Raw genomic sequence first — 26,466 nt, forward strand, 5'->3', positions numbered from 1 at the left:
CTCTGTCTCTAGTTGTCTGTCTCTCTGGGTGCCCCTGTCCTACATGCACAGGTACACTAAAAAGCAGTCACAAATGACTTCTCAGGTATATTCTCTTAAAAACATCCTCTGGAAAGATCCATAGTATCATCATCACGATATCCTGATCACTGTAACAAGAAGCTGGAAATCAAATTGGTCTTGGGTATACAGATCATCCAGTTTGCTCTCCCACTGCCTCTGTCTGAAATATGCATAGCCCACCACACATTCCCAATCTTTGGATAATGGCCTGTATGCAGCACAACCAAGAAAAACTAGATTAAATATAAAACACTACCCTACCCCAAAACCCCACCTGAGCTCTTCAGATTATGATAAAAATTTCAGACTGAAAATAGGGTTCAAAACAATTCTGTATATGAGGAAAAATAAAAGGGCCTAACTTGTGAAATAAAAAAAAAATCAAACCAAAGATTGAAAGCAAGTTCCTAAAACAAGATAGAAATTGAAACAGCGGCAAACATGAAGTAAAAGCTAACATTGAGGAGGTCTTATATCTTGCTAGTTTATAAAAAGAAAGAATCAAAATGGCTAAAGAATTAATAGAAGACAGCTTCTCAAAATGTATCTTTACGTTTCAAGTGCCAAGTATAAACACTCAGTCATACCTTAGAGATCTATTAGGTTGTGGAGGATAAGGAAAAGGTCTTGAAATTTTCAGATGTAAACTGATCACCAATAAAGAGATCTACTGGTTGAAAGTCAGGTGATCAGACTTGCTCAGTTTCCACATCAACTGCCACAAGACGCAAGAGCCATGCCTTCTAAGCTCTGAGAAAAGGTATAGTCAGCCTAGAATCACACACTAAAACAAAATATTAATCTCCTGTGGAAGAAGACTTTAGGGAGTTTTACATTCACAAGGATTTACAAGTTCATTTCTTACATATTTTTCAACCAGATCCTTTTCTTAAAAAATTGAGCTATGCCCCAGTAATATGAGAAATCAAAAAAAGAAAATGGGGGGAAAATCTAGCAGACAGTGGATTCAATTCCAGAGGGCAAGGGCAATACAGGGAAGAGCGTCCCTGAGTAATGCTGTGTGGCAGCGTCTCAAACAGAATCCCAGTCTGGGACAGGAAGACTGGAGTGGGATCTCAGAAAAACAGTGGGCACAAACTTAAATTCACATAGAACACACACCAAAAAGTGATATTTCACAGCACCTAAGTTTGTGGGCTACAATTGCTATACTGTGGTTGGAGGCAGTTAGGAGAGAAGAGAGGTTTAGAAATGCTTAGGATAGGGCCAGAAGCCTAGCTTAGTGGTAGAGGGTTTGCCTAGCAAGCACAAAGCCCTGGGTTCAATTCCTCAGTAACACACACACACACACACACACACACACACACACACACACACACACTGGAAGTGGTGCTGTGGCTCAAGTGGTGGAGTACTAGCCTTGAGAAAGCCCAAGGACAGTGCCCATGTCATCAGTTCAGAACTGGTGAAAAAAATAATAATCAAAAGAAACACTTAGGATATTTGTTTTTAGAGTATGAAGCCAGAAATATGGAGAACTCAGGATAATTTTATGCTTAAGATTTATTTTTTTAATTATCTTTAAGTGGCAGAAAGGAGTTTCAATTCAACATGTTAAGTTATGAGTACAACAGAGACTCATACTTTCCGGACAAGTGCCCTACTATTTGAACTCCAGCCTCTGACCTTTTCTTTTAGTTTGTTTTGTAGATAGAGTCATATACTTGTACCTTGGATATGCCATATGGGTGTATACCACTATTCTTGGCCACATACACTTACTTTTTTGATATTTTAAAATTATTTCTGGATTACTTCAAGAAAACGTTTTTGGTACTGGTCCTGGGGCTTGAATTCAAGGTCCGGGTGCTGTTCCTGAGCCTGGCGCTGTTCCACACTAGTGAGCTACCACCTGAAGCACAGTTCCACTTCCACTATTTTTTGCTAGTTAGTTGGAGATAAGAGTCTCATGAAGTTCTCTGCCTGTGCTGGGCTGAAACCATGATCCTTAGATCTCAGTCTCCTGAGTAGTTAGGTTTATAGGTGTGAGCCACTGGTGCTTGGCTCAAAATCATTTTATTTAGATAAAGTAAGCCACGGGCCAGGCTTAGTAGTAGAGTACTTGCCTAGCATGCATGAGTTTGATTCCCTGGTACCATGAAGACAAAGATAAATAAATCACATTAAATAAAGTAAGCTTCTTTTTTTATTGTTCTCACTCTGATTTTCTTTTTCCTAGATGTTATTGTTCTGGTGTATATATAAACCATTTTTTTTGGAAGGATAAAAAGTTCATTTTGTGAATCATGGGGCTTGAACTTACAGCCTGGGTGATGTCCCTGAGCTTTTTCCACTCATGGTTAGTGCTCTACCACTTTGAGCCACAGCACCACTTCCAGTTTTCTGGTGATTAATTGGAGAAAAGAATCTCATAGACTTTCCTTTCCCTGGCCTGGCTCTGAACCATGATCCTCAGATTTCAGCCTCCTGAACTGCTAGGATTACAGGTGTGACCCATTGCTGCTTGGCAGGCTTTCTTTTCTACAAAGGCTCTCGAGGATGAAAGGGAGAAAGGACCCTATTTAAAACTGTTATTGTCTTGGTTGTGAAGTAATGGGAAGCAGAGGTGCCTTATTTTATTTTACTTTTTTAACATGTAGGCTTTGGCTCTGAAAACTGTTATGGAAATGGTAAGCTCTGATTATAGCTTTTTAGAGGGCACTGTTTTCTCTGTGTAGAAAACAGACTCCTGAATTTGAATAAAATGCTTTCTAACTGGATCTCTGACACCAGTGTAATTACCATTGCTGGCCTCTCCCTGTCAGGCCACACAGATAATCATCTGCAACCACAGGTTGATGAGGATGCAGTCAGCCAACTGACATGGAACACCTGCTGGGTGGCTCTGCAGGGTGACAGGCAAGGAGGAAACTCTGTAATGTCCTTTCCCCAGGACATTTCAAGCTAAAAGGGACAAAGGGTATGTAGGGGAAGGAAATCAGCAAGCCACACACATAACCCAGGGAGCACAAACAAATGTATCCAATTTCTGTTGTAAGAGAGGCCTGTGGAGATCCAAGCTGGAGTGGAATAAAAACAGACACTTCGTCTGGCCTATGCCGACCTCTTTGGGTTCAGGCATCACCTCAGCACTTCCTGTCATTTTTGCCTTCAGCACATCAACTAACCCATCCCTACTGAATAGCCTTTTCTCTGTGTCATGCTTTTTTTTCTGGAGGTGGGATGATACCTCTACGCCAGTCACCACTTGCAGGAAAGGTGCTTCTGTCACTCAGCCCTTGTCAGCCTACGGATCCTTCCAATCTGTCAAGACTTTGTGTGAACCTGACCTCTTCTGTGGAGCTTTATCTGACACTCAATTAATAGTTCCAATCAGTTATAGTGCCAAAGGCTTTGCCTATTTTTCCTGTCTGTTTCCCCAGCCAAATGTGAACTTTGTGAGAGGAGAAACTAGCTATCATATGGTACAAAAGAATTAAAATAATTAATATATGTAAAACACCAAGAATAGGATTGTGTATAATAGAAGTATTTGCTATCATCATCATCATCATCACAATTGTCATCATCATTATGACTAATCTTTGCAACAGGAACCCTTGAATAATGCATAGCACATGAAACTGATGAGAAAAATATTTCATTATCTGAATTCTTGGAATGCCCTAGACCAGCGAGATTTTACTGCAGAGCAGGTTGGAAGGTGTCTTGGCAGTGGTCCTAGATCCAGGTGTGGAAGTGAGGTGTTCATTTTATTGCTCACTCGGAGTAGTGACTATCTTTGAAGAAGCAGAGGCTCTCACAAGCAATAACTACAATTTTGGAGAATGGGAGGACATTCCTGGTGACATGCAGCTATTGGAAATATATTTGCTGTTAGCTCTGCAACAGTGTACTGGCCCTAAGGAAAGCGGGCTTGTTTGGAGAAACATATAATATAACTCCAGTAACTTGGTTTCCTTCAGCATTATCTAGCAATAGCTGGTTAATCAGCCTCAGACAGATGTTCCCTGGCTCGTCCTCCTTGGCTGTTGGTATGTGTGAGGTGCCTGTGTGTGCTGCCATCTGAGTGGACCTATCTGGGTACCATAATGGGTCATTGAGGTGTGTTCTGTGTGGTACATGGGCACACAGTGATCCCATAAAATAGGGTACACTTTCATTCACAGAAGCACGGCCAGGCCTTTGGAATGATTTGTCAGACAACTGTTGCTTTCCTCTTCAAACTCTGTCTATATGTGGACATCTTGTCACCATGTTCACGATTCCACTCTATCTTCTATCATTTGTCTCATGCCTCACTGCTTACACGGATGTTTCTGAAGAACCTTCTCTGATGACCCCAACCATCTTTTCCTTCTCAGTCATCATGGATCAAATACTGTATACCATTAACCTCTCTCACAGTTACATGCTATGCCATGAAAATGCTTACTATTCATTGTTATGACTATTTAAATATGTATTTCTAGTTTACTATTAAATATGCTCATCATGTGAGGGGATCAACAAGATGTGGTATACACAATGAAATTCTGTGCTGCTATCAGAAAGAATGGCATCGCCCCATTTGTAAGGAAATGGAAAGACTTAGAAAAAATCATATTAAGTGAAGTAAGACAGACTCAAAGGAACATAGGCTCAATGGTTTCCCTCATTTGTCATAATCAGTAGAAACCTTGGGCTCTCCTAGCAGAGATCTACAATAGAAAAAAACCTAGATACATAAGGCCATATAGTATGATGCTAAATGAAAGGACTTCCAGCATATAGAAACAAAAGTCATATAATGAGTGATTGTTGTCCTTAAAGTATTATGTTATTTCTCATCTCTTTTCCTGTCCCTTGGTTATCTCATATTGTTACAGTATTTTACCTTGTTATCTGATATATTGTATATATGCTTATTTGGTTATTTGAAATAGGAGAGGAAAGGGGGGGAAAGCAAGATGGGGGTGGTGGTAGGGGGAGGGAAATGGGGACCAAGACATGGGAAAGGGTATTGATGTTTGTGAAGTAATGCACTTTCTATCTGGTGAATATAATGTAACCCTTCTATTAATTACAATAAAAATATATGAAAAAAGGGCCAGGAGTTTACCCTAGTGGTGGAGTGCTTGCCTAGCATGTATGAAGACCCGGGTTCGATTCCTTGGTACCACGTGCATAGAAAAAAGCTGGAAGTTGTGCTGAGGCTCAAGTGGTAGAGTTCTAACCTTGAGAAAGTCTAAGCACAGTGCTCAGGCCCTGAGCTCAAGCCCAGGACTGGCAAAAAAAATGAAAAAATGATGCTCATCATAGTTCCCTGGGTAGACTGTCACATCTTTAAACAGATCCTGTGTTATGTCTGTCTGTAGTCTGTACCAGTTATCTAAGTATAGTAGATATTCAGTTCATTCCCCCAGTAGCAAAGGAATAAATCTCTCAAGAATACACTGAAAATGACTTCATAAGAACCCTCTTCACAGAGGTGTAAACTCTTTTCCTACTTTTCATTGCTAGTGCAGATGACAGGATAGAAGAGACACAGATTGGAAACAGAAAGATTTACATTTCAAAATTCTACAACTTTACTGTAGCTTGAATGCAAGTTTAGGTTTATTATCCTTGTGGACAAGACTTCTAGATTCTTATGTATCCAAATGGTCCTACCAAACTATAATTAAGCAAATATAGTCAATGGGCAACTTATATGAATGAATGTCTCTGAGGATGGTTGCTGGGAAACTAGATACAGTCTGGCTCTGAAGAAGTCCTCCAGTATTCTACCTATGGCGCAAAGGAGTGCCAGCCAGCTCTTAGTCTGAATGGCCCTATTTTCTAAGTATTCTATGACACTCAATTAATCAGGGTCTGTGGTGAGTATGAATGAAGCCAGGCAATGTAACTCTCTAAATCCCTTTAGAGTTATTTGTTACAAGGACACTGAGATTCATGGATCATGGATATTTTAGTGTTTCTAGGATAATTCAAACAAGCCTTTCCCTTGTTTCCAATGCATTATGAATGCATTATGCCAGAGCAATGACCTTTGTGGCAAGTTCTGTGTGTCATCCGCAGTCCAGTACTGGTGAATCAGTAATCCCAAAGTGCTTTGCTGCCCCTGTCACCCTCACAGTTCACTGTCTGCTGGAAGCACCCAGCTAGCCTTAACGTAATTCTCAGGACCACTTGTAAACTGGGTGGTGCCATCTTCAATTTGTACCTAATATTCACAAAAGTGACTGGTTCAAAGTCTCACACTAAGAAGGTAAAGAAGCCAGACTATGAAAGCAATTTTGTACCTTTTAGTGCCATTGTCTTTCTAATTATTAGTTATCAGGACCATGTTTTCCACACTAATGATCTTGACTCTTACATAAGCCCTCAGCATGGTCCAATTATGCTACTCTGTTCTCCCAGCAAGTTCTCCTTCCTACTTCCTGTGATAACTTTTTTTTTTGACAGTCGTGGGGCTTGAACTCAGGGCTTGAGCACTGTCCTTGGACTTTTCTCAAGGCTAGAGCTCTACCACTTGAGCCACAGCACCACTTCCAGCTTTTTTTCTATGTATGTGGTACCGAGGAATCAAACCCGGGTCTTCGTGCCTGCTAGGCAAGCACTCTACCACTAGGCCAAACTCCCGCCCCTCCTGTGATAACTTTTTAATATCTTCTCTAGCTTTACATTTCAACATCTGTATGTAACAACTTACTGGAAAATAGAAACCATGAGGAAAAACATAGCTCTATCTTCTCCCAACCTTATACACAAATCAGTATGGTTATGGTAATTATTCTCTCTGTCTTCTGTGAAATATGACTGTTCCTATTATTGATTTATATTTCCATTTGCCTTTGGATAACAATCTCTCTTACCTGTATTCTTTAAGCCCCTCCTCCCTTCTGCTCCAGTATCCAAATGTCTCAACCTAATCATTTCTCTCAGTGTCCAAGCATAACAAGTTTCTCCTATTTAAAATAATCTCCGCTTTGTCCTCTAAATTGTTCTTTAGCTTTTAGCTCTGTGTGCCTGTCATTGGAAGAACTTTCTTTAATGGCTGTCTACTACTCATTTCACCCCAAAAATATGGCTTCTGTAAGTTTTTATTTAATAAAATGCGTTCTAGTCAGGGCCCTAGGCCTCTATATTGGCAAGAACAATGGTTATTATTTTTTTTTCCAGTCCTGGGCCTTGAACACCAGGCCTGAGCCCTGTCCTTGAGCTTTCTCAAGGCTAGAGTTCTACTGGAACCACAGCACCATTTCCAGTTTTGCTTTTTTTTTTTTATATATGTGGTACCAAGGAATCGAACCTAGGTCTTCTTGCATGCTAGGCAAGCACTCTACCACTAGGCCTAACTCCTGGCCCCAAGGGTTACTTTTTTTTTTTTTTGGCCAGTCCTGGGCTTGAGCTCAGGCCCGAGCACTGTCTTTGGACTTTCTCAAGGCTAGAGCTCTACTACTTGAACCTCAGCACCAGTTCCAGCTTTTTTTCTATGTATGTGGTACCAAGGAATCGAACCCAAGTCTTCATGCATGCTAGGCAAGCACTCTACCAGTAGGCCAAACTCCCGCACCCTCCACCATGGTTACTTTTTAATATCAGTTGGATTAATCTCTCATCAGCATTATATCTAATTGATAACCTTCTTATGAGTAAGTTTTAAGGGAATAGCCACCCCACTTTTAGAAACGTTGACTTCGATGAGTCAGGAGATTATACAGGAGCTAAAAAAAGTGGCTCTGTTGTACCAAGGAAGGTTATTGGAAATGAGAAGAGAACAAAGGTTAAACTCTAAGGTAAAAGTGGAGGTTATGAGAGCAACAAAGGAGCCAGAGAATGCTGGTTTAGGGGATACCAGGGAATAGAAGACCAAGAGGAAATGAGTGACCAGCCCAACCAAAGAACACAAGCAAATCAGGTCAATAACTAGAAAGTCTGCATTGTATTTGGACAACTAGTGGTTTACTGATCATTTTTATAAGTAACTTCAGACTGATGTCATAAAATCTTGACTGCATTTAGCTGACGGTCAAACCAGAAGCTACATTTCTCTTGAGAATCTTGGTTATAAAAGGAAGAAAAGTAAGCAGGTAGAGTCTGGAACAGATGGAGAACTGAGGAAAGGTTTTGAAAAGGAATAGATTATATCTGAGCTTGCTCCAAGATTATAGCGAAGCCTTACCTATTGTCAAACCATTTATTTTAGGACTAAACATAGAATCTATTTCTCTGTCTCCCAAAATGAGACAATATATATGTAGGACTTTTTTGTTGTGGGTGAGACTTTTAACAACTGTAAAGTACAATAAGAATGGTATAGAAATTCTCCTTTCTACTATATAACAAACCCTTTATTCTGCCCCAAAGAACCTCATTGCTATTCACTCACCAATTCCTAAATGCTGGAATCAGTTTAAATGATCTTTTGCTTGCTTCCTTTGGAAAGAGAGGGATTTCTGGAGTCCATGTTTGCCATCTTAATTGTTGCTATTAATTTGTTCTGGGTAGCAGATAACTGGATAAGCTATATGATTATGTAATCCTGACGAATGTTAAATGTTCAGCTCTCTCTTTACAGGATTACTCCTTACTTATAATAGAATGTGCTATATAGCTCCTGTCAAATAAACTTGGAATCCTTTAGAAACTACAATTTCAATTCCAAGATCTCCTTCAAAACTATACAAGAACAAACCTAACTCTTCCTGCCAGACTCTGAACAGACACTGACTTATAAATACAAGATGTTCTATAATACTTTATATGAATCCTAATCATCTATGCTCAGTCCAAGAGAAGGTTAAAGCAAATAATCTGAAATTTAATTCCATGAGCCAACTTCATTTTTCCCTCCCTATTATGTCTCTACCATTCATAAGTATAGTCATAAGGGCTTTTGTTTCTTAAACTATTTATATCATGCACTGTTAAATGAATGCATGGTTTCCAGGTTCTGTGAAGTACATGGAACACACAGACTAGTTTAGTAGTCTGGATGAAGTCAGGAGATGTATGCGATGACCTGTGAAGCGTTGCTGTTGTGTCTCTCTTTAGCCTCTGCTTTCTATGGATCAGAATTCACCGACGTCAGGATGGATTATTATTACTAAAGGGCAGGTTACGTTTTCCATCAACACTGAGACCATTATACATGCTGTCTCCCGAATGCATGAAATGAGGCAGCTCAAGAGGTCTCATAGCATAAATTACCTGGAAATTTTTCTATACTTCACAACCTTGAATGCTGTCATCTCTGCAGGAGGCAACCTTTTCTTCCTTTCCCACTCTTCTCAGTGCTCCTCTGGATTACCATTTCGCCAAGCTCAAATGCTATTTCTGCTTGTCTAGACACATGCCTTTTTATTTATTTATTTATTTTTTGTATCACCAAGATATGTTTTTCTAGAAACTTTTGGAAACTTTTATTTTAGGCTCTGATTGACTTGGATTGACCCTTGAATGTGTGTTCATGCATATGGTGCGTGTGTGTGTGTGTGTGTGTGTGTGTGTGTGTATGTATCAATACTCAGTGCCTGGGCAGTGTCCCTCAGCCTTTTTGCTCAAGGATGGTGCTCTACCACTTGAGCCACAGCTCCATTTCCATTTTTTTGGTGGTTAAAAGTCTCCTGGACTTTCCTGCCTGGGCTAGCTTCAGTCGGTCCTCAGCCTCACGTCTCAGCCTCCTGAGATAGGAAGTTGAGATAGCTAGGATATGAGACACAAGCACCTGTTCTATCGAGTGCTTTGGAGCAGGTATTTAATATCTCTATGTATTGCCAGTTGGAAAATGGGAGTAATACACTTTGTAGCATTTGGGGGAGAGAACAATAAAAGTAATAATCTTATCATTGTATTAGTTATATTTTTTTCCTTTCCATAAAACATTACTTGCTAATCATCTATTTCTCTGAGGTACTTCTAACAGATAGTAGCAAACTCTGTAAGGATGCCAAGCAAATGGATATGCCTTGTAAATGTGCTTTATTGAGGGATTAGTAGGATGTAAAATAAATATAGGAGGGGAAAGATAGGCAGGTCTGCGTTTTGGCTTTGCTGGTTCTCATATTTACTAGCAGTATAACCTTGTATATGATTATTCATGTGGGAGAAACCTTATCAGAAATACTGCAGTTGTCATTAATGTCACCAAGGAAAGAGTAACATCAGATTCTTTTTTGAGCGGGGGGTGGTTATGGGGCTTGAACTTGGCCTGGGCCCTGTCCCTGAGCTCTTCAGCTCAAGGCTACCACCTACCCTTGAGCCACAGCCCCACTTCCCATTTTCTAGAGATTAATTGGAGGTAAGAGTCTCTTGGACTTGTAGTACCTGAGCTGGCTTTGACTCTTGATCCTCAGATCTCAGCCTTCTGAGAGGCATAAGCCACCATGCACGGCATCATCACTTTTTTTTTTTTTTGCCAGTTCTAGGCTTGAGCTCAGTGCCTGAGCACTGTCCTTGGACTTTCTCAAGGCTACTTGAGCCTCTACCACTTGAGCCTCAGCACCACTTCCGGCTTTTTCTATGTATGCGGTACCGAGAAATCGAACCCGGGTCTTCATGCATGCTAGGCAAACACTTCACCACTAGGCCGAACTCCCAGGCCCAACATCACATTCTTTAGACATTAAAATCTCATGCAAACCTCAAATGGTCTTATTTTAATTCAATTAAGCAAATGTTTATTTTATTATAGATTATATTTGGTAATGTGGAGAATAATAGAAAGTATACATACATAGGTACTTTCTGAGCACCATTATGTATTTAACCATGTCATCCCACACTGATAGGCTGAAGACTCAATGCCCAGTATTCAGAATGTGATCTTCTTTGGAATAGGGTGCTCACAAAAGTAACCAAATTAAATGCAGTCATTGAATGGGCCCCACTACAGTTTGACTGATATCCTTACAGAAAAGATTTCTCCCTCACGTCCTCACATGAGTCAACCTTGCCAGCACCTTAATCTTGCATCTGTTGCTTGGAAAACTGTATATGATTGTGAATCAAAGTGAAGGTACACATCTGTTTGTCAGTGAGTGTTCTGTCCTGATGAAAGCAGAAGTCTTTTGAGAAGGAGTGGAGTGGGGGAGGGTTAGGGAAGGGGGCTATTAAGTCAAAGTCTTTAAAAGGATTAGAAACAGTGAAAATTGAGAATGTTTCAAGGGCAGTTCCAGCATCCTGCTTAGTGCCTATAGTGTAACAGTGCTCTCAGGAAACATTTGCTGAATAAACAAGTAAGGAAATGGGGAAACTGTAATTTTACTGACCTGAGCAGAGATGTTTTAGACAGGGAGGTTTGGTCTTGTAAACTGGCTTTAATGTGTTTGCTGAGACTCCTTGTTTATAAATAGTAGTATTGACTGACAGATGGATGATGATAATTCCATGGGATAATTTATATGATGCCATGCAGAACTTCAAAATTCCATTCAATCAATCTTGAGAAACCAGCTCATGCCATGCACTATGTTAGACTTTAGCAATTCAAAAAATAATCAAGATCCACACTCTGCCTCACAGAAACTGAGTTTCTAGGGTGGAGGCTGATAGCTGAGCAGACGAAATAACTGCAATGTAGTTTTATAAGGACTGAGCTAGGACTAAGCCAAATGATAGAATCGTATTAGGGAATATTTATTTCCTGGCAGAAGAGATGCTGAAGCTGATGCATGAACAATGATATACAATTAGATGAAGAAAGAAGGGAAAGGAATTCCACACAGAGGGAACAACAGATTTCCTTTGCAGCTGTGTTTCTCTAGTTTCTATGCCCATGCAGTTCCCCTGCCGAAAATACATTTTAGTTTATTAGGTTAAAGCCAAGACATCCTTCCTACTTCTTGTCAGCCTCCTGAATGCTGTGTCTTGCTCTGAATGTACTCTGCTATTGGTGAGGTTATCTGCTTTCAGGATCCCTTGATTCTCATACCCCAGTTTCTCTTTTTTTGGTGACTCGGGTTTGAGCTGGGTCCTTGCACCTCCTAGACAAGTGCTCTCCTTGAACAATGCCCCTAGCCCTTTTTGGCTTCTATATTTTTCAGGAAAGGTCTTGCTTTTTGCCCAGTTTGGCCTTGGACTATAATCCTACTAGCCACATCTCCTGAGTAGCTGGGATTACAGGCATTGATTGCCCTAGCTAGACCCTCAACCTCTTTCTATTAGACATTCTCTCTGTCTACATGTAAAATCATGACCTAGGCCTAGAGATACAGAAGATAAAAGCATATTTCTAATTTTTAAGAAGCTTAAAACCCAGAGGAAAATCAGCAAACTATGGCAAACTATTGACCTAACTTGCCTGTTTTTGTAAGTTATTTTATTGGAGTACAACAATATCCATTCACTTGCACATTGTCTAGAACTGTTTTCACACTACAGCAGCAGAGCTAAAGACCTGCAAACCATGAGGTTTGCAAAGTCTAAATGTTTTATCATGAGGCCTTTACAAACTAAGTGTGCAACCCCCTTGTACTTATACAGAGCAGGATGGAAAGGGCCCTGGTGGGGGGTGGGAGGAATAAGCAAGGCATAGGTAATATAACCCAGAAGAGTGGCACAGAAGGATTCTTATCCTATTTTTCTGATAAGAAGGACTATTACTAGGGGGAAAAATTGGCAGCTAAGAGAAGTGACAATTAAACTAAGAGCTAAAGGACAAAAAGTTAAGACGGAAGAAAGAGGATTCTTGGCAGAGTGGTAGCCTGTGCACAAGCCAGGCAATGGAAGAGACACATGCAGTTCCCTCTGCAGAGAGCAAATGGTAAGAGACAGGGCTGGAACATTAGCTAGGCTCAGGTCATAAGGAACCTAAGTATAAAAGCTACACTACGGATTTTGAAAATATCTCACGACCTCCCATAATTGAGAACCTCTAGGAGATGTTCTATTCAAGTTGTGCTAAAGCAAATGTATGTGGTAGAAGATAACTTTGGTTACAGAAATAGTTAACATTTGTTGGGCATTTATTCTGTACCAGCTCTGTGCTAAATGTTTTGGCATGAATACATGCATATGAAAATGTCTGCTGGAAAGCTGGAAGCAATAAAAATAGGTAGGAAGAGGTAGGGTGAAGGGAACAGAAAGGAGCTCAGAGAACAGATGATCTCTTGAGGAAGATCACAGATGGGTAGAGGGCCATAGGGAAATGTGTGACACAATTAAAAGAATTGTGGAGTCCAAATAGAGTATAAACTACAGTAAAGACTGGATAGAGAAAATCAGACATTGTAAAGAAGGCAAAGAGGGAAGGGATTTATCAAGGAGCAGATCCAGCTGACTTAAAAGAACAATTTTAGTGGGAGAGTTGGGAAGCAGGCTGGATTATAAAGGCATTTAAGGTGGTGACTGGAAGCAACAGAAGAGAGGTCACTGACCCTGAACACTTGCTTGAGAGTTCCATCCTTTTAAATAAGAAATCAAACGTAATTCTGGCTGAATGTCTTAGAATTAGTCCATAATTCAGCAGTTTTATACACTTTCTGATTCATAAAATTCTTCATCCCAAATATCTGGTCATTGAAAGTAATACTGGAAGATCAAATTATGCAAATATGCTGCATAACTAAATTAAAGGCTAATTCATGTGAGCATTCATTAGTGATGGGAGTTATGTTACTGCATTATATGAAAATGGGGCAAGATAGTTTAATGCTTAAAATTTTAATCAGAATAACTTTCAGATGAAAGAAAAGGCTCTTTTCTATCACCAGATTTGAATTGTGCCTAACATTTTCTCTGAAAATCATTCTTTTGACATGGTCATTCCAGCATATGCCCTCATTTCCAACTTTCTGCTGTACAAGCAATCTGTGTCTTCCAAGGCTAATGGGATATACAAGAACAATTAATAGCTCTGCCAGCATTAATACTGAAGCCTGCATCTGTAAGAGCTCAAAATATTAAAATAACCACCCCCAAAGAACATTTCTGCTAGATCCCTCATTAGATTGATTTTACAGATGAGTAAACCAAATCATAGAGACTGCAAATGAGAAGCCGTAGCTCAATTCTCTCTCACTCCAATGCAAGGTGGCTGCCGCCTAATATATTTGTAATTAAGCTGTTGTCCAGATTAAAAATGACTCCCCTTTGGCACTGAATTTTATATAGCAACAGATTTTAAATGTCAACAGTTGAAAAAATTATGTATTTTTTTTCTCGCAAAGTGTGTCTGTGACTACTGGGTCCAAACAAGTCTAGGAAATTATAGATGCACTGGAAATACAAGGCTACCTCTCCAACCCAAAGCCTCTTCTATTTAGCAATAGGAGGATGTAGGGAGCAGGTAGACATTTTTCCTCTTAGTCCTATGAATATCAGTAACTGCATAAACATTTCCTCCCAAATATTTAAACAAAAAATAATTGTGAGGATGGTTAGTCTTACCCTTTAGGGACAATTCATATTTCTACTCTACAAGTTTAACCTCTTTCCTTGGATCATGATACGCTACTGAGATACTTAAAAGGTCATTTAAAAAATCAGCCCAACTTCAAAGAATGTTCTGATTCCAGCCAAGTGGTGTAAAAGTAGAAGAGAGCTTCAAGTCCATTAGCATATAAAATGCACCACAAAATTGGGGGTAGAGTTTAATTAAATATGCACTTTTAGGCTCAGATACTAAATATGTACTTTTTTACTCAAATTGGTGTAATGTGTGCTCTCTAAATGCAATCCACTCACATGTACAAAGTGCCAATTCCCACCAACAGTATTGTTTTTATACCTTTCCCCAGCAAGGCTGCATTTAGACATTTTATTCATGGTCATATTATCCCAAGTCAACAGTAGATGCTTAAAATATGAGCTGATATAATTCCATCCTTTTCTCTTTTTAGTTAGATTTTTACAAATATAACTGTCAGCTAGTTACCATGGTAAGACTATGAGTCAGTTCTCTTCTTAGTAACATAAATTTCTTAATATAGTCTTCAGACTATCAATCTACCACTAGTGTTTTGATGTTATCAACATCTTTAATTTTTCTTTTACTCTATGCAGTGACAGATTTTATACCTTGCATGGCCTACTATAATTTGATGCTGAAAACAATTGCTAGAAAGTACAGATGCTAAACAATGATAATTATATGGAAAGATATGGGGCAAATCCTTGTAAAATAATGTGGGTGAATAGGCATATTTGTGTGTGTATATGGAGGAATAGCATGCATAAGATGCTTGAAAATAGTATGATAAATTTGAAGGCAGTGCTATACCATGCTTGGAGGTAAGGATTATATTTCAAGTGTCTACAACTGTGCTTGGAACATAGAGAATAGTTCAAGATTACCAGCTGAATGAACAAGAGGAAACTGGTGCTACAAGTCGTTCCCATTGGCAAAACCAGGCTTCTCCTTCTGAAGTGAAACTGGAGGTCTGACTATAATAATCTGTTACATATTTTGGTTTTTATAAATGTACATGGCCTTATGCTAGAAGTTTGGTGAAAGGCAAGGAAATTGAATATATAGAATTGGGAGTTGAGGAGCTTCTAGTTTAGTTGGGGGAGACAAGATACACACAAATGAAGAGTTTGCTGCTATTTTGGGGGGAGAAGGAGAACATGACAACTAAAGATTTTCTGCCAGATGTAACCAGTACATGGGTTCATAGAAAAAAAAGGGGGTTCCTGTGGGTTGAAGTCATTAAGTTAGATTAGGTAATCAGACAGGAATTAAGTTAGATCTGTGGGGGAAAAAAAGATAAAGGGGAAAGAAAGGAAATACAGTTCTTGGAGGAGTGAGGAAAGAGTACAAAGTAGTAGTCATAGAGGAGGGATGACTGAAGGTGAAAATTTAGGAAGCAGCCATCAGACTTTATAAAAGAAGGGTGATAGGTAGAAACAGTGGTAGACATAGGTAAACATGTGTGTGCTACAAAAGTCACTTTCTCCATGAGTTCCTCCTCAGGAAAAACATGGATGCTGAAACTTTGACACCTTCTAGAAGCTGCAACTTCAGAAAATGGGGCTGGTGAGCAGCAGGCAGGTATGCCAGGGAGGGGATGGCTAGACTCCAGAGAAAAGCAGTAGGCACGGAAGGCCTGGGGAAGCCCTCTGACACACAGTCTGCTGCTTTTGCTTTTAACAGACGTGTGACATCCCCTACATTGCACATGACCTGAGGAGCTTCTTGATGGTTCCAGTTTCTATTTATTAGATATACTTAAAGGCATCAAGTGTGTTCAACTATTCAGCAAACTAGAATAAAATGCTTAAAGAAAAAGTTTGGAATTTTATCCTGAACATGTAAATAAAAAAAAAATCAAGAATTGACATTAAGAGCCCTAAAAACAATCAATAACTGACAGATATTTCAAAGCAAACCGAAGAAGGAATTGCTCTAAGTAATCGATGAAAATAAGACAACTGTAATCAAGAAATCATCTGTGTATTGTGTTTATGCATAAGAGTTTGTGGAACAGATGAGCAAAAATTATTTTTATGTCTCAAGCCATCTACGGATTTCTTTTATGGATTTGCTCCTTTAAGCAAGTATTTTACTTTGAAAGTTACTGATATGGAGCCTTTAAGTTCACATTCATTAGTGGGATATTGATTAAATGAAAAATTAGCTCCTGAGAATGTTTCCTAAATAAAACCTATCCGTGCATGGATGTACTATGATGTTTCAGCCAACATTAATTATACCCTTATGGTATCTACTGCCTTGTTCTTAAAAGCTAATGAGACCTGTGCTACATCGTAGTTAATACGAGTGTGGTGCTTGTTGCTTTGGCAACAGGATGAACAAATGCAGGTCAGAATGTGCTTCAAGAAAAACAAAAGCTAGAATATGATACCAAGTGGAAGCTAAGCAGGTCTAGCAGATTTTCTACCACATCAAAAAAATCTGTTTCTTCAGGTAGGTCAATCATTTTATGAACTTAAGTCCATACTCAAATGAATTAGGTTGTGGGGCTCAATAAACACCTTTCATAAAGGTAGAAAATCATCACATGGCATCAGTAGCAAATAAATGGCATTTAACAAAATGTAAGCAGTAATGATGAAAACTATTTTATGGTTTGCTTCATTTTCATAATTTAGTTCACCATCTCTGTGTAACAAATAAAAATTGTCTTTTTAAAAATTCTGTCTCATGAAATTTGATTAGCTTGTCTGAATTAACAATGTGTTCTGATTTTCTGGAAAGTTCCACATCATACTTGGAATTAAACTAGAAGACAACTGTCTATGATGAAACCTTGATTTTGTCATATGTGACTAAGAGTTTTCCCTCCTAGATATATTTTGGAGTATTGTGCATAATTTATTCCTGAATGTGTTTTACAATCTCTCCCCAAATTATTCTTATTTAAAATCTGATTCACTTTTCATTCAGTTAAAGGCTTTAGGGATTAGAATTGATTATAACATGGAAAGGAAATGTTTGTTTGTAACATACAGAAGGAAGTTTAGCTGAATGAAAATCTTTCCATGTGGCCAAATAACCCAGAGAACCCAAAAGCCTAATTTCTTAAGAACCAGAATTAATTTGTACCAGAATCCACTTGGACCAGGGGTTGAAGAATGGGTTGAATAAGATGTCTCACTTTATGCAGATAGGTTTAAAAAAAGAAGATATCAAAACGTTCAGTAAGCCTAATTTATCCTGAAGTGACTTTCTTTTTGTTTGATAATTTCTTTAATTCTTAATGCTATCTACTTAGTGTCTGAAATCTGCTCAGTGTCCAAAGACTTTCACAGCCATTGAAGAACGTTTACTTTTTTCCTATTTCAATATTCAGAATATTTGGTCTATCTAACTAGTGATAGCATTTAATAAGTACAAGAAAAAGAACAGTAGCTACATATTTTGTTATTTGAACAACAAACAACCTAAGACAGTCATAAAGGGCTACATGCACATAACTACTTAAAGCTCCTAGGACTTACTAAATTTGTCTTCTTTTTAATTACTAAAAAAATAAACACACATAGATATTTTTGGAGAATAAGCAGAAGTTTAACAATTTAAATAATCTTTAGGTTTACAATAATCAAGAGAATCTTGGAACCAAATAATCTCAAATGGAAATAAAAACAAATTCTGACTAGCTATGAATACTTTCAGGAGAAGTGCTGACATTAGCAAGTGGGCAGGTGGCAGCCCTAGCATTTTATTTAAGAACAGCTCTTAATTACTCCTCCCAGAAATGTGTGGACTGCATGCCCGCATTACGTTCTCTGTGAATTTAGGGATGAGTGATATGTGCGATGTGGGACCTTAATAGTAAGGAAAGGTAATCAGAGCTGTGACGTAGCTTAACAAGGGGAACTGATGAGCACTGGAGGAGGTATGGAAATGATTAGAAAGCTAGGTTGTTGTCCACACACCATCCCATCTGCCTTCTTTGCCTATATACAGCACAGGCAGAAGTTTGCACACGCCTGGTTTCCAGTGCATGGAAACCAGAATTCAGAAGTCCATGAATGTACTGTGTACATTAGTCCCTCTTTCTAAATACTCACAATCAAGGGACTGAAGTGTTCATTTTGCACAGAAAGTAACAGACAATGCTTCATCGTCTTCAGTCGGCAGGGGTAAAGAGGTGAATTGACTGAAGCAGTTTGCTAATGAACTGGCCCTCCACATGATTTAAACTGCTTGTGGAACAATATCAGGCAAAAAAAATTGATCTCACAATCAACATAACAAATTGCCTAATTAATCACTAAATGCTGATGCTCAAGTGAAATAATATGCTTCAGGAGTAATGGAATTATATAAATGAATTCAGGAATTAGTGGAGGAGAGATATAACCTAACTGGGTATTCTAAGACTGCAAATTTTATTTAAAGCACACACACACACACACACACACACACACACACACAAAAGAATGCCAGGGAATATATAAACGTTAAATCTCCTTTCACTGCCTATAAATAGTCCGGGTACCGATTCATTGATAGGACACGGATGTGTAATGGATGCATACAGATCTCGTTTTGCAGTCAGTGTCTATACGCTTAAGTTCAGTCCTAAGGGCAACCGATTTTCTGATGCAGTCACACACAGAAATCGGATGGGTTTCGGTGCGAATCAGGCTGCCTCTGAGCCATGTAAGACACATAAGAAGCCAAGACAGACAAAAGGCAGCTCCGTGGACACACAGAGCATCTTACCATAAACTGCACATTGTCAAATCCATTAGCCATCAGGTGGTTCTCGTACTGAGGTAGCCCAAGGCTTTCCAACCATTGTCCCACTGATTGCACAGGGCATCTGGGTCCTGTAAGAGGATGAAGAGGGAAGCGTTTAAGCAGGGAGTAGCCATCCACGGGGTAATAGCGGTAGTCCTGGGCTGAGAGGTGGCATTGCCACATCATGCTCCGGGGAAAGTTGCTATCAAAGGAGCCCGCCAGCTTGACAGATTAATGTTCTCAGCGAGACAGCAAAGTCAGAAGTGAAACATAGTTTGCCAGGCAGGCTGTGGAGAATCACTTGATCCTAGCTCCACATTTCTTACATATTAATCTTTACTACCGACCAGGACGTCAGACAGCCCCCAAAACCAGGCAGCAGAAGAAGGCATATCAAGCTGTCAGCTTAGGCTGGTCTGCCGGTTCTATGTGATTGCTGGAGTACTCCACCACGAGCCGAGCACGGCCAGCAGCCAGAATTCTTTTTATCAAGTACTCCTACACTCATCAGTATGCAGCTCCATGCTTCTTGCTCCCCCTCGCTCGCTCCCCTTCATTACCCAGCCCAGGCTACACCTCGCATTTTCAATAATAGCCATCAGATAAGGCAGGATTTTTTTTTTTTTGTCTGCAAGCTGTAAGCCTGCTGCCGCTGCTTCCTCCTACACGCCCATCCAAGCGTCAATCTTGAATGATGAGAGCAGTCAAAACAAATGCAGAAAATAGCAAGACTCAAAAGCAAAGGAAAGTGCTTAAATCTGAATTGAATCTTCATACTGCTTATACATTACCGAAGTATTTGTTGTGGATTTTTAATGTTTCAAAAAGACACCAGGAAATACAAAGCTTGAACTATAGCTTAGAACACAGCTCACTACAGGTTCCTTCCCCCGCCCCCACCCCTTTCTCCTTTCTTTCTTTTCTTTCTTCTTCTTCTTTTTTTTAATGTAGCACAGATAAATGTTTCTGATCTAAAGCTTTACAGTGTTGGGAGAATAATTACTCTTTTTCTTTACTGTGCCAGATCAAAGTGAACCTCTCAGATTTTTTTCTTTCTTTTTAAAATACTGCAATCTACAGAAACTGCATTGTAATCTTGAAGTCAAGAGAATCCATTCTTTATTTGCCAGGGCTTCTTGCAAACAAATATTATTAGATACAAGAAATCCCTTTCTTCTGTTATTTATAACCCACTTGACCAGGGTTGCCATTCTAAAATAGCTATAAAAGTAATATTAACTGGGTAGAATTTTCTTTAATAAAGAAGAAGAGATGTAACCAAAAATAATTCAAGAATAACAGATGTAAATGTGTGAGTTTTGTTGAATGGCAGACAGACTGAATAATTTATTAAATAATTGGGAGAAGCTAGAGATTAATAATAGAACCCAAAGGACTACATCACTGGGGCGCATAGACTCAAGACACAGGAGAGAACTTGCAAAAAGAGTGAGATTTCTTTGTAGCAGTGTTCCTGGAAGAACTACATCCAACTCCAGCTTGAATGCTGCCTATGACAGCTCTTACTATTCATCAAAAGCTTCCCTTTATTAGAGATATTTTACTTCCTACCTACCTCCCACTCTCTGGCTCCAACTCTGCTTTTAGAGTCACAGACTCTGAGAACACTGCCTGGTCCCCAGAAAGTACCTTAAAAATTAAGGGTAACTCTCACCCCCACCTCCAGAGCAGTGCCCAGTAAATATTTATTGAAGAAATGAAATATCATTTTTCTGGGGTTTTCCCCAGAAATTTCAGCTTTATTGGTTTCCTTCTCTTTTTATAGATGTTGTCAAACTCTGGCACACAGAGAACAGACAGTGTGTGGCCCCCTTTCACTGTGGGCACCATTTCCTACATTGTATTATCCCTAACCACAGTGTCATCCCTTGTCTTAATCCTGTTTCCTGTTTTATGTTTATGGAAATGCAAACCTACTTTAACCTAGGTTAATTTTGTTCCCTTCCCGGATTCTAGCCCACCTAATGCAACAACTGCTTCTATAATGGTTCTCTTGCCTTTCATATTTCTAAAATCTAATTTATACCTGAAATCTGTATAATCAAAAATAGTGGTTTGATGATAACTTCCTGTTTCAAAAATCTGCTGTCTTTTGCATGGGCTCCCAAAGCTTATGATGACATCTGAAGTCGTTGTGGTGCCTGCTAATCATCTCAGTGCATTCTCCTACCTTCCCCAAATCCACAGCAAATGTGATACCATCTGGTTCCCGAAGAGAGCCTGTAATACACTCTTAACTTTTTATTAAGTCCACATTTTTTGCCCCAGTTGTTGGCTTTGGGTTTGAGATCATTTCCTTTGTGAAACTTCTAATCCTAAGAAAGGAAAGACTTCTTTTCTTCTCTGTCTTAAATGCACTTTGACCTTCTTTCATAAAGTATTTTTTCTACTTTCCATGATAGTTCTTTACTGAGAAGATCCATTTAATGAAAATGAGGTATATACCTTACGAGTATTGCACATACTAAGGATTCCATTTCATGTGCAATTTCACAATCCCAGCTCCACAAGGTCCACCTATTGTCAGATTTGGTACTTTCATTTTTATTTTTCTGCCCCATCCCAAATCCTGAATATTTTTACTAAAAGAAGATATCTTAGTTTTTTAACTAGAATGTTCATGTCTGGATTTTTGTTCACTATCTTTATCTCTTTTTGTGTGAGCCTCCCTGGGTGGATTGCATTGTATTTTATTACAACAGATCCTTGATTGGTTCTAGACTTTTTAAAGAAGATCAGAGGATTTGTAGAAGTGCATGAATCCATTTTAGTATATGCCAGTTGTTCAACATGATTTGTATGAGAAGCTGTTTGTCTAAAGTTGTTCAGATGTCAAGTTAAAAGTTAAATCTTAATTATAGCTTCTCTCAGGATCCCATCTGCAATATTCTCGCAGATAGTTTCATGAATAGGTGAATAAGCTACAACAAAATGTACGACAATGATAAGTTTGGCTTCACCAGCTACTCAAATCCTATCTTTTTTTTTTTTGTATGAGTGTGCCAGTCATAGGGATTAAACTTAAGGCCTGGGCACTCTCCCTGAGCATTTTTGCTCAGTCTAGTAGTGCTCTACCACTTGAGTCACATTTCCATTTCTGGGCTTTTACTTGTTAATTGGAGATAACTCTCACAGACTTTCCTTACCATGCTGGCTTCAAGCTATAATCCCAAGAGCTCATCCTCTGCAGATGCAAACCAGGAACTAAATGTCAAAAGTACCACAAATTCCTAGATATTAATCATTGTTAAATATGGAAATGAAAATACTGGAAGTAATTTTCCTTACATTTTGATTTTTCTATAAATGTAAAGAGGGGTTATTTTCAAGTCCAGACTTTGGTGCGAAAACAGATGTCTGAGGGCAGGTGTGGGTTGCTCATGCCTGCAATCCTAGCTACTCAAAAGGCTGAGATCTGAGGATGAAAGTTCAGAGCCAGTCTGGGTACAAAAGGACCTGAGACTCTTATCTCCAATTAACCTCTAGAAAATGGGAAGTAGGGCTTGGCTCAAGGGTAGGGTGGTAGCCTAGAGCTGAAGAGCTCAGGGACAGCACCCAGGCCAACTTCAAGCCACATGACCCACAAAAAAAAGTCTGAAAAATTACTATTTTTAACTATTATATAAATTTTATATAGACTCTTAATTTTATTCTCGAAATTACTCAGTCCTTCAATTTATGTTTAATAATTCTCATACTTTTGGGACCAGGCACACTGGTTCATACCTGCAATCCAAGCCTAGCTCAAATGGAAGTTTACAACTAACTCCATTGTAACCAATGAGCTAGAAATGGCAGTGCACACCTATCATCCTAACCCCTTGGGGTATAAAAATGACTGCAGTCCAGGCTGGCCTGGGAAAAAAAAGTAAGTACTTGTTTCACCTTGTTATCTGATATATTTTATATGTGCTTAATTGGTTATTTGAAATTGGATAGGGAAGGGGGAAATCAAGATAAGCGGGAGGAGGGTGGGAGGGAAATGGGGACCATGTCATGAGAAAGGGTATCAATGTTTGTGAAGTTATGCACCTTTTATCTGGTGAATATAATGTAACCCTTCTATTAATCACAATAAAAAATTATTAAAAAAAACTGAAGGAAGAATTAAGACAAAACAAAAAAACAAAATCAAAACAACACCCCCCCAACTCCAAAACCCAAAGCTACAATTAAAACAATCATTCAAAGTTTCTGTAATATCCTAAAGCCACACTCCAGATAAAAATGTAGTCTAAATATTTTATCTAAAATAACATTCATATCTAAAGCTATACTTATAAATATTCTATTATACAATCGTAATATCTAAAATATTATTATTATTTAAAATACTATCCTATCTAAATTTTGTGAGATGAGAACAATTCTGTGGCAGATGAGTCATGGACTTGCTGTCACCCTCCCCTTCCAAGTCCACTCCAGAGGCCCTCACTCAACTGAGATGAGTACGCTCAGTGGACCAGTTTCCACTCTCCTCTGCTTTCAGCTAAACGGTACATATCACTTCAGAAGTTCAGGCTAGCCAGGCCCAGGGGCTCACATCTGTAACCTAGCTATTCAACAAGGCCACAGTTCAGGACTGTGGCTTGATGCCAGCAGTCTGTTCATGTGGTTTCTTACCTGGTCATAAGGGCACACACCTGACATCTCAGTTACAGAAGCATAACTAGAGTTATTTCCCAGACCAATAGAAATATAAATGTAAGAACCCACTAAAAAAATAACAAAAGCGAAGGGGGCTGAGGTCATAGTGGAAGTGTGCGTGTTCCTGCCTGGTGAACAAAATGCCTTGAGAATACATCTCAGTATCACCTCCAACACTCACTCCCTTCTAAAAAAAAAAAGAAAATTAAAATCAAGAAAAAGTTCAGACCAGCTTTTCCAGTCTCCAGGAGTAGAATCATGGGCTTTCTCCATCTTCCCACCCAGCTGTAGTTCTCAGATGGAGAATCTGTACCAGGTAGGCTGGGAGCATTGGGTCACTGCCTACGTACAGGGCAGCTGAGGTTCCAGGCTGAGAAGGGTAAACCAAAAAGACCAGATAATTATTAGGATGTTTAAACTTAAAAAGTTGAGCATGCCAAGTGTTGGCACAGAGCTGAATCAAATGACAATGCAGGTCAACTAGGAGTCTCAAACACTGCTGGTGGAACTATAAAATGGTATATTGTGTGTCAGACAAACAGCTTATTGGTTTCCTAAAAGTAAATATACATCTATTATGTGGCCCATCCATTCTGTTGCTGAGTATTTATAAGAAGAGAAATGAAAGTATGTAGCTGGGCGAGGTGGCTCACGCTTGTAACCCTAGCTACTCAGGAAACTGAGATCTGAGGATCGTGGTTCAAAGCCAGTCTGAGCACTAAAGAACGTGAGACTCTTAGCGCCAATTAATCACTAGAAAACAGGAAGTGGGGCTTTGGCTCAAGGGGTAGGGCTGTAGCCCTCAGTTGAAGAGCTCAGAGACAATGCCCAGGCCCAGAGTTCAAGCCCCATACCCTCCCTCCAAAAAGTATGTGACACACACACACACACACACACACACATATATATCTGTGTATATATACATATATATAGACTTCCATAAACAATGAACATTCAACAGTTGATAAAACACATGATATAGTTATTTTTAAAAGGGAGAAAACTAGTCCCCCAAAAGTATATTTTTTATGATTTCATTTACATAAAAAGTTCTAAAGAGTACAAAGTCATCTCTAGTGATAAAATGGAGATTATCAAATATCTCGGAATGGGACACGGCAGTTAGAAAGGTTAAAAATGAGTATGTGAAAATGTTTGGGGTGATGCAAATACTCTTTTCTAATGAACCCTTCCTAACTAGTACCAGTGGTTGAACTCAGGGCCTTGTGCTAGCTTAGCTTTCTTGCTCACAGCTGTTGCTGTACCACTTAAATCACATTTCAAGTCCAACTTTTTGCTGATTAATTGGAGATGGAGTCTTGCAGCTTTTCTTCATTGAATGACTTCATAACATAATTCTCCTAGTAGCAAGCATTCTATGAGCATACTGGTGCCCAGATATGGTGATATTTTTATAGGTGCATTTGCCAAATATCAAAGTATGTACTTTAAAAGATGCACAGTTCAGGTTTGGTCATTAATGTGGCAATAACTCTGGCTTAAAAATCTTTTCTATTAAATTGTCAGGATAATCTATAGAGGGATTACAGTTATATTGGTCAGGTAGTAGGTGCATTACTTCCCACACATTGATACCTCTTCTCATGTTTTTGTCCCCATTTCCTACTCCCACCGCCTTCTAATCATCTTGTTTTCTCCTCTTCCCTTCCCTATTTAAAATAAACAAATAAATGTATATACAATATACCAGGCAAAAAAGTCAGATACAGTAACATGAGTGGCTTAAAAGTTTTAAAAAGGCAAAATGGGAAAAGGAAATAAAGAATAGTGTGGCAGGAGAGTTATTTTGTCAATAACAGGGTTTGAACTCATGGCCTTTGCACTTGCTAACAACTCTATAGTTTGAGCAACATTCCCAACTCTTTTTGCTTATAACGAATGATTGTTGTCCTTAATGTACTATGTTGTCTCTCATCTCCTTTGCTGTCCCTTGGTTATCTCATATTGTTATAGTATCTCACTTTGTTATCTGATATATTGAATTTATTTGTATTTGGTTATTTGAAATTTGATAGGATGGGGGGAAAACTAAGATGGGTGGGGGGTGTGGGGGGGGAGGGAAATGGGTACCAAGACATGTGAAAGGGTATCAATGTACATGAATTAATGCACCTTCTATCTGGCAAATATCATGTAACCTTTTTACTAATTACAATAAAAAAAAGAAATAACAAAAAAAAAGAAACAAGGACTTGTGTTTTTGCCAAGAATAATGAGCAAGAAAGGAAATAAAAATAATGTGGACAGAATAGTGAGGAAATGCTTCTTAAATGTGAACAGAGACTTGAAAATGAAGGATATCTAGGAAAGGAGAGGACTGGGCAATGGAGAGCAGTATCCTGCTCTAATAAAACAGCAAGGTGATACTGATGGGAAGGGATCAATCACCTTGCATGACCTGACCTCAGTCTTCTTGTCTACTGAAAGCCTGGGGCATGAGCTAGATGAGTTCTCACTCTATGACAGAGTTGGGAAACTGCTACACTCATGCTGACATACATCCATGATTTTAATATGGTTCTCTCAAATTAGTTCTCTCTTTTAAAAGTAGAAGGCAAATAACCTCTGGATTATTTTTAGAGATCTCTTATTTA

At 39.0% G+C, this 26,466-nt stretch overlaps 1 protein-coding gene across 10 annotated transcripts in view; it reads right to left on the reverse strand.

Moving 5' to 3' along the window:
- Positions 1-26,466, reverse strand: part of Anks1b (ankyrin repeat and sterile alpha motif domain containing 1B) — a 905,411-nt gene that overhangs the window by 353,503 nt on the left and 525,442 nt on the right. For 5 of the 10 annotated variants that reach the window (XM_090328468.1, XM_090328467.1, XM_090328466.1 and 2 more), the window contains exon 15: positions 19,166-19,272. In XM_090328468.1, coding sequence (XP_090184594.1) covers positions 19,166-19,272 — 107 coding nt within the window. Of the gene's footprint in view, positions 1-19,165; positions 19,761-26,466 lie in introns of those variants that run through there. The other 5 variants (XM_090328469.1, XM_090328471.1, XM_090328470.1 and 2 more) reach the window with 3 other exon arrangements.

This window comes from Megascapheus bottae, chromosome 2, assembly GCF_031878675.1.
Source record: "Megascapheus bottae isolate mThoBot1 chromosome 2, mThoBot2.hap1, whole genome shotgun sequence".
NCBI lineage: Eukaryota > Metazoa > Chordata > Mammalia > Rodentia > Geomyidae > Megascapheus > Megascapheus bottae.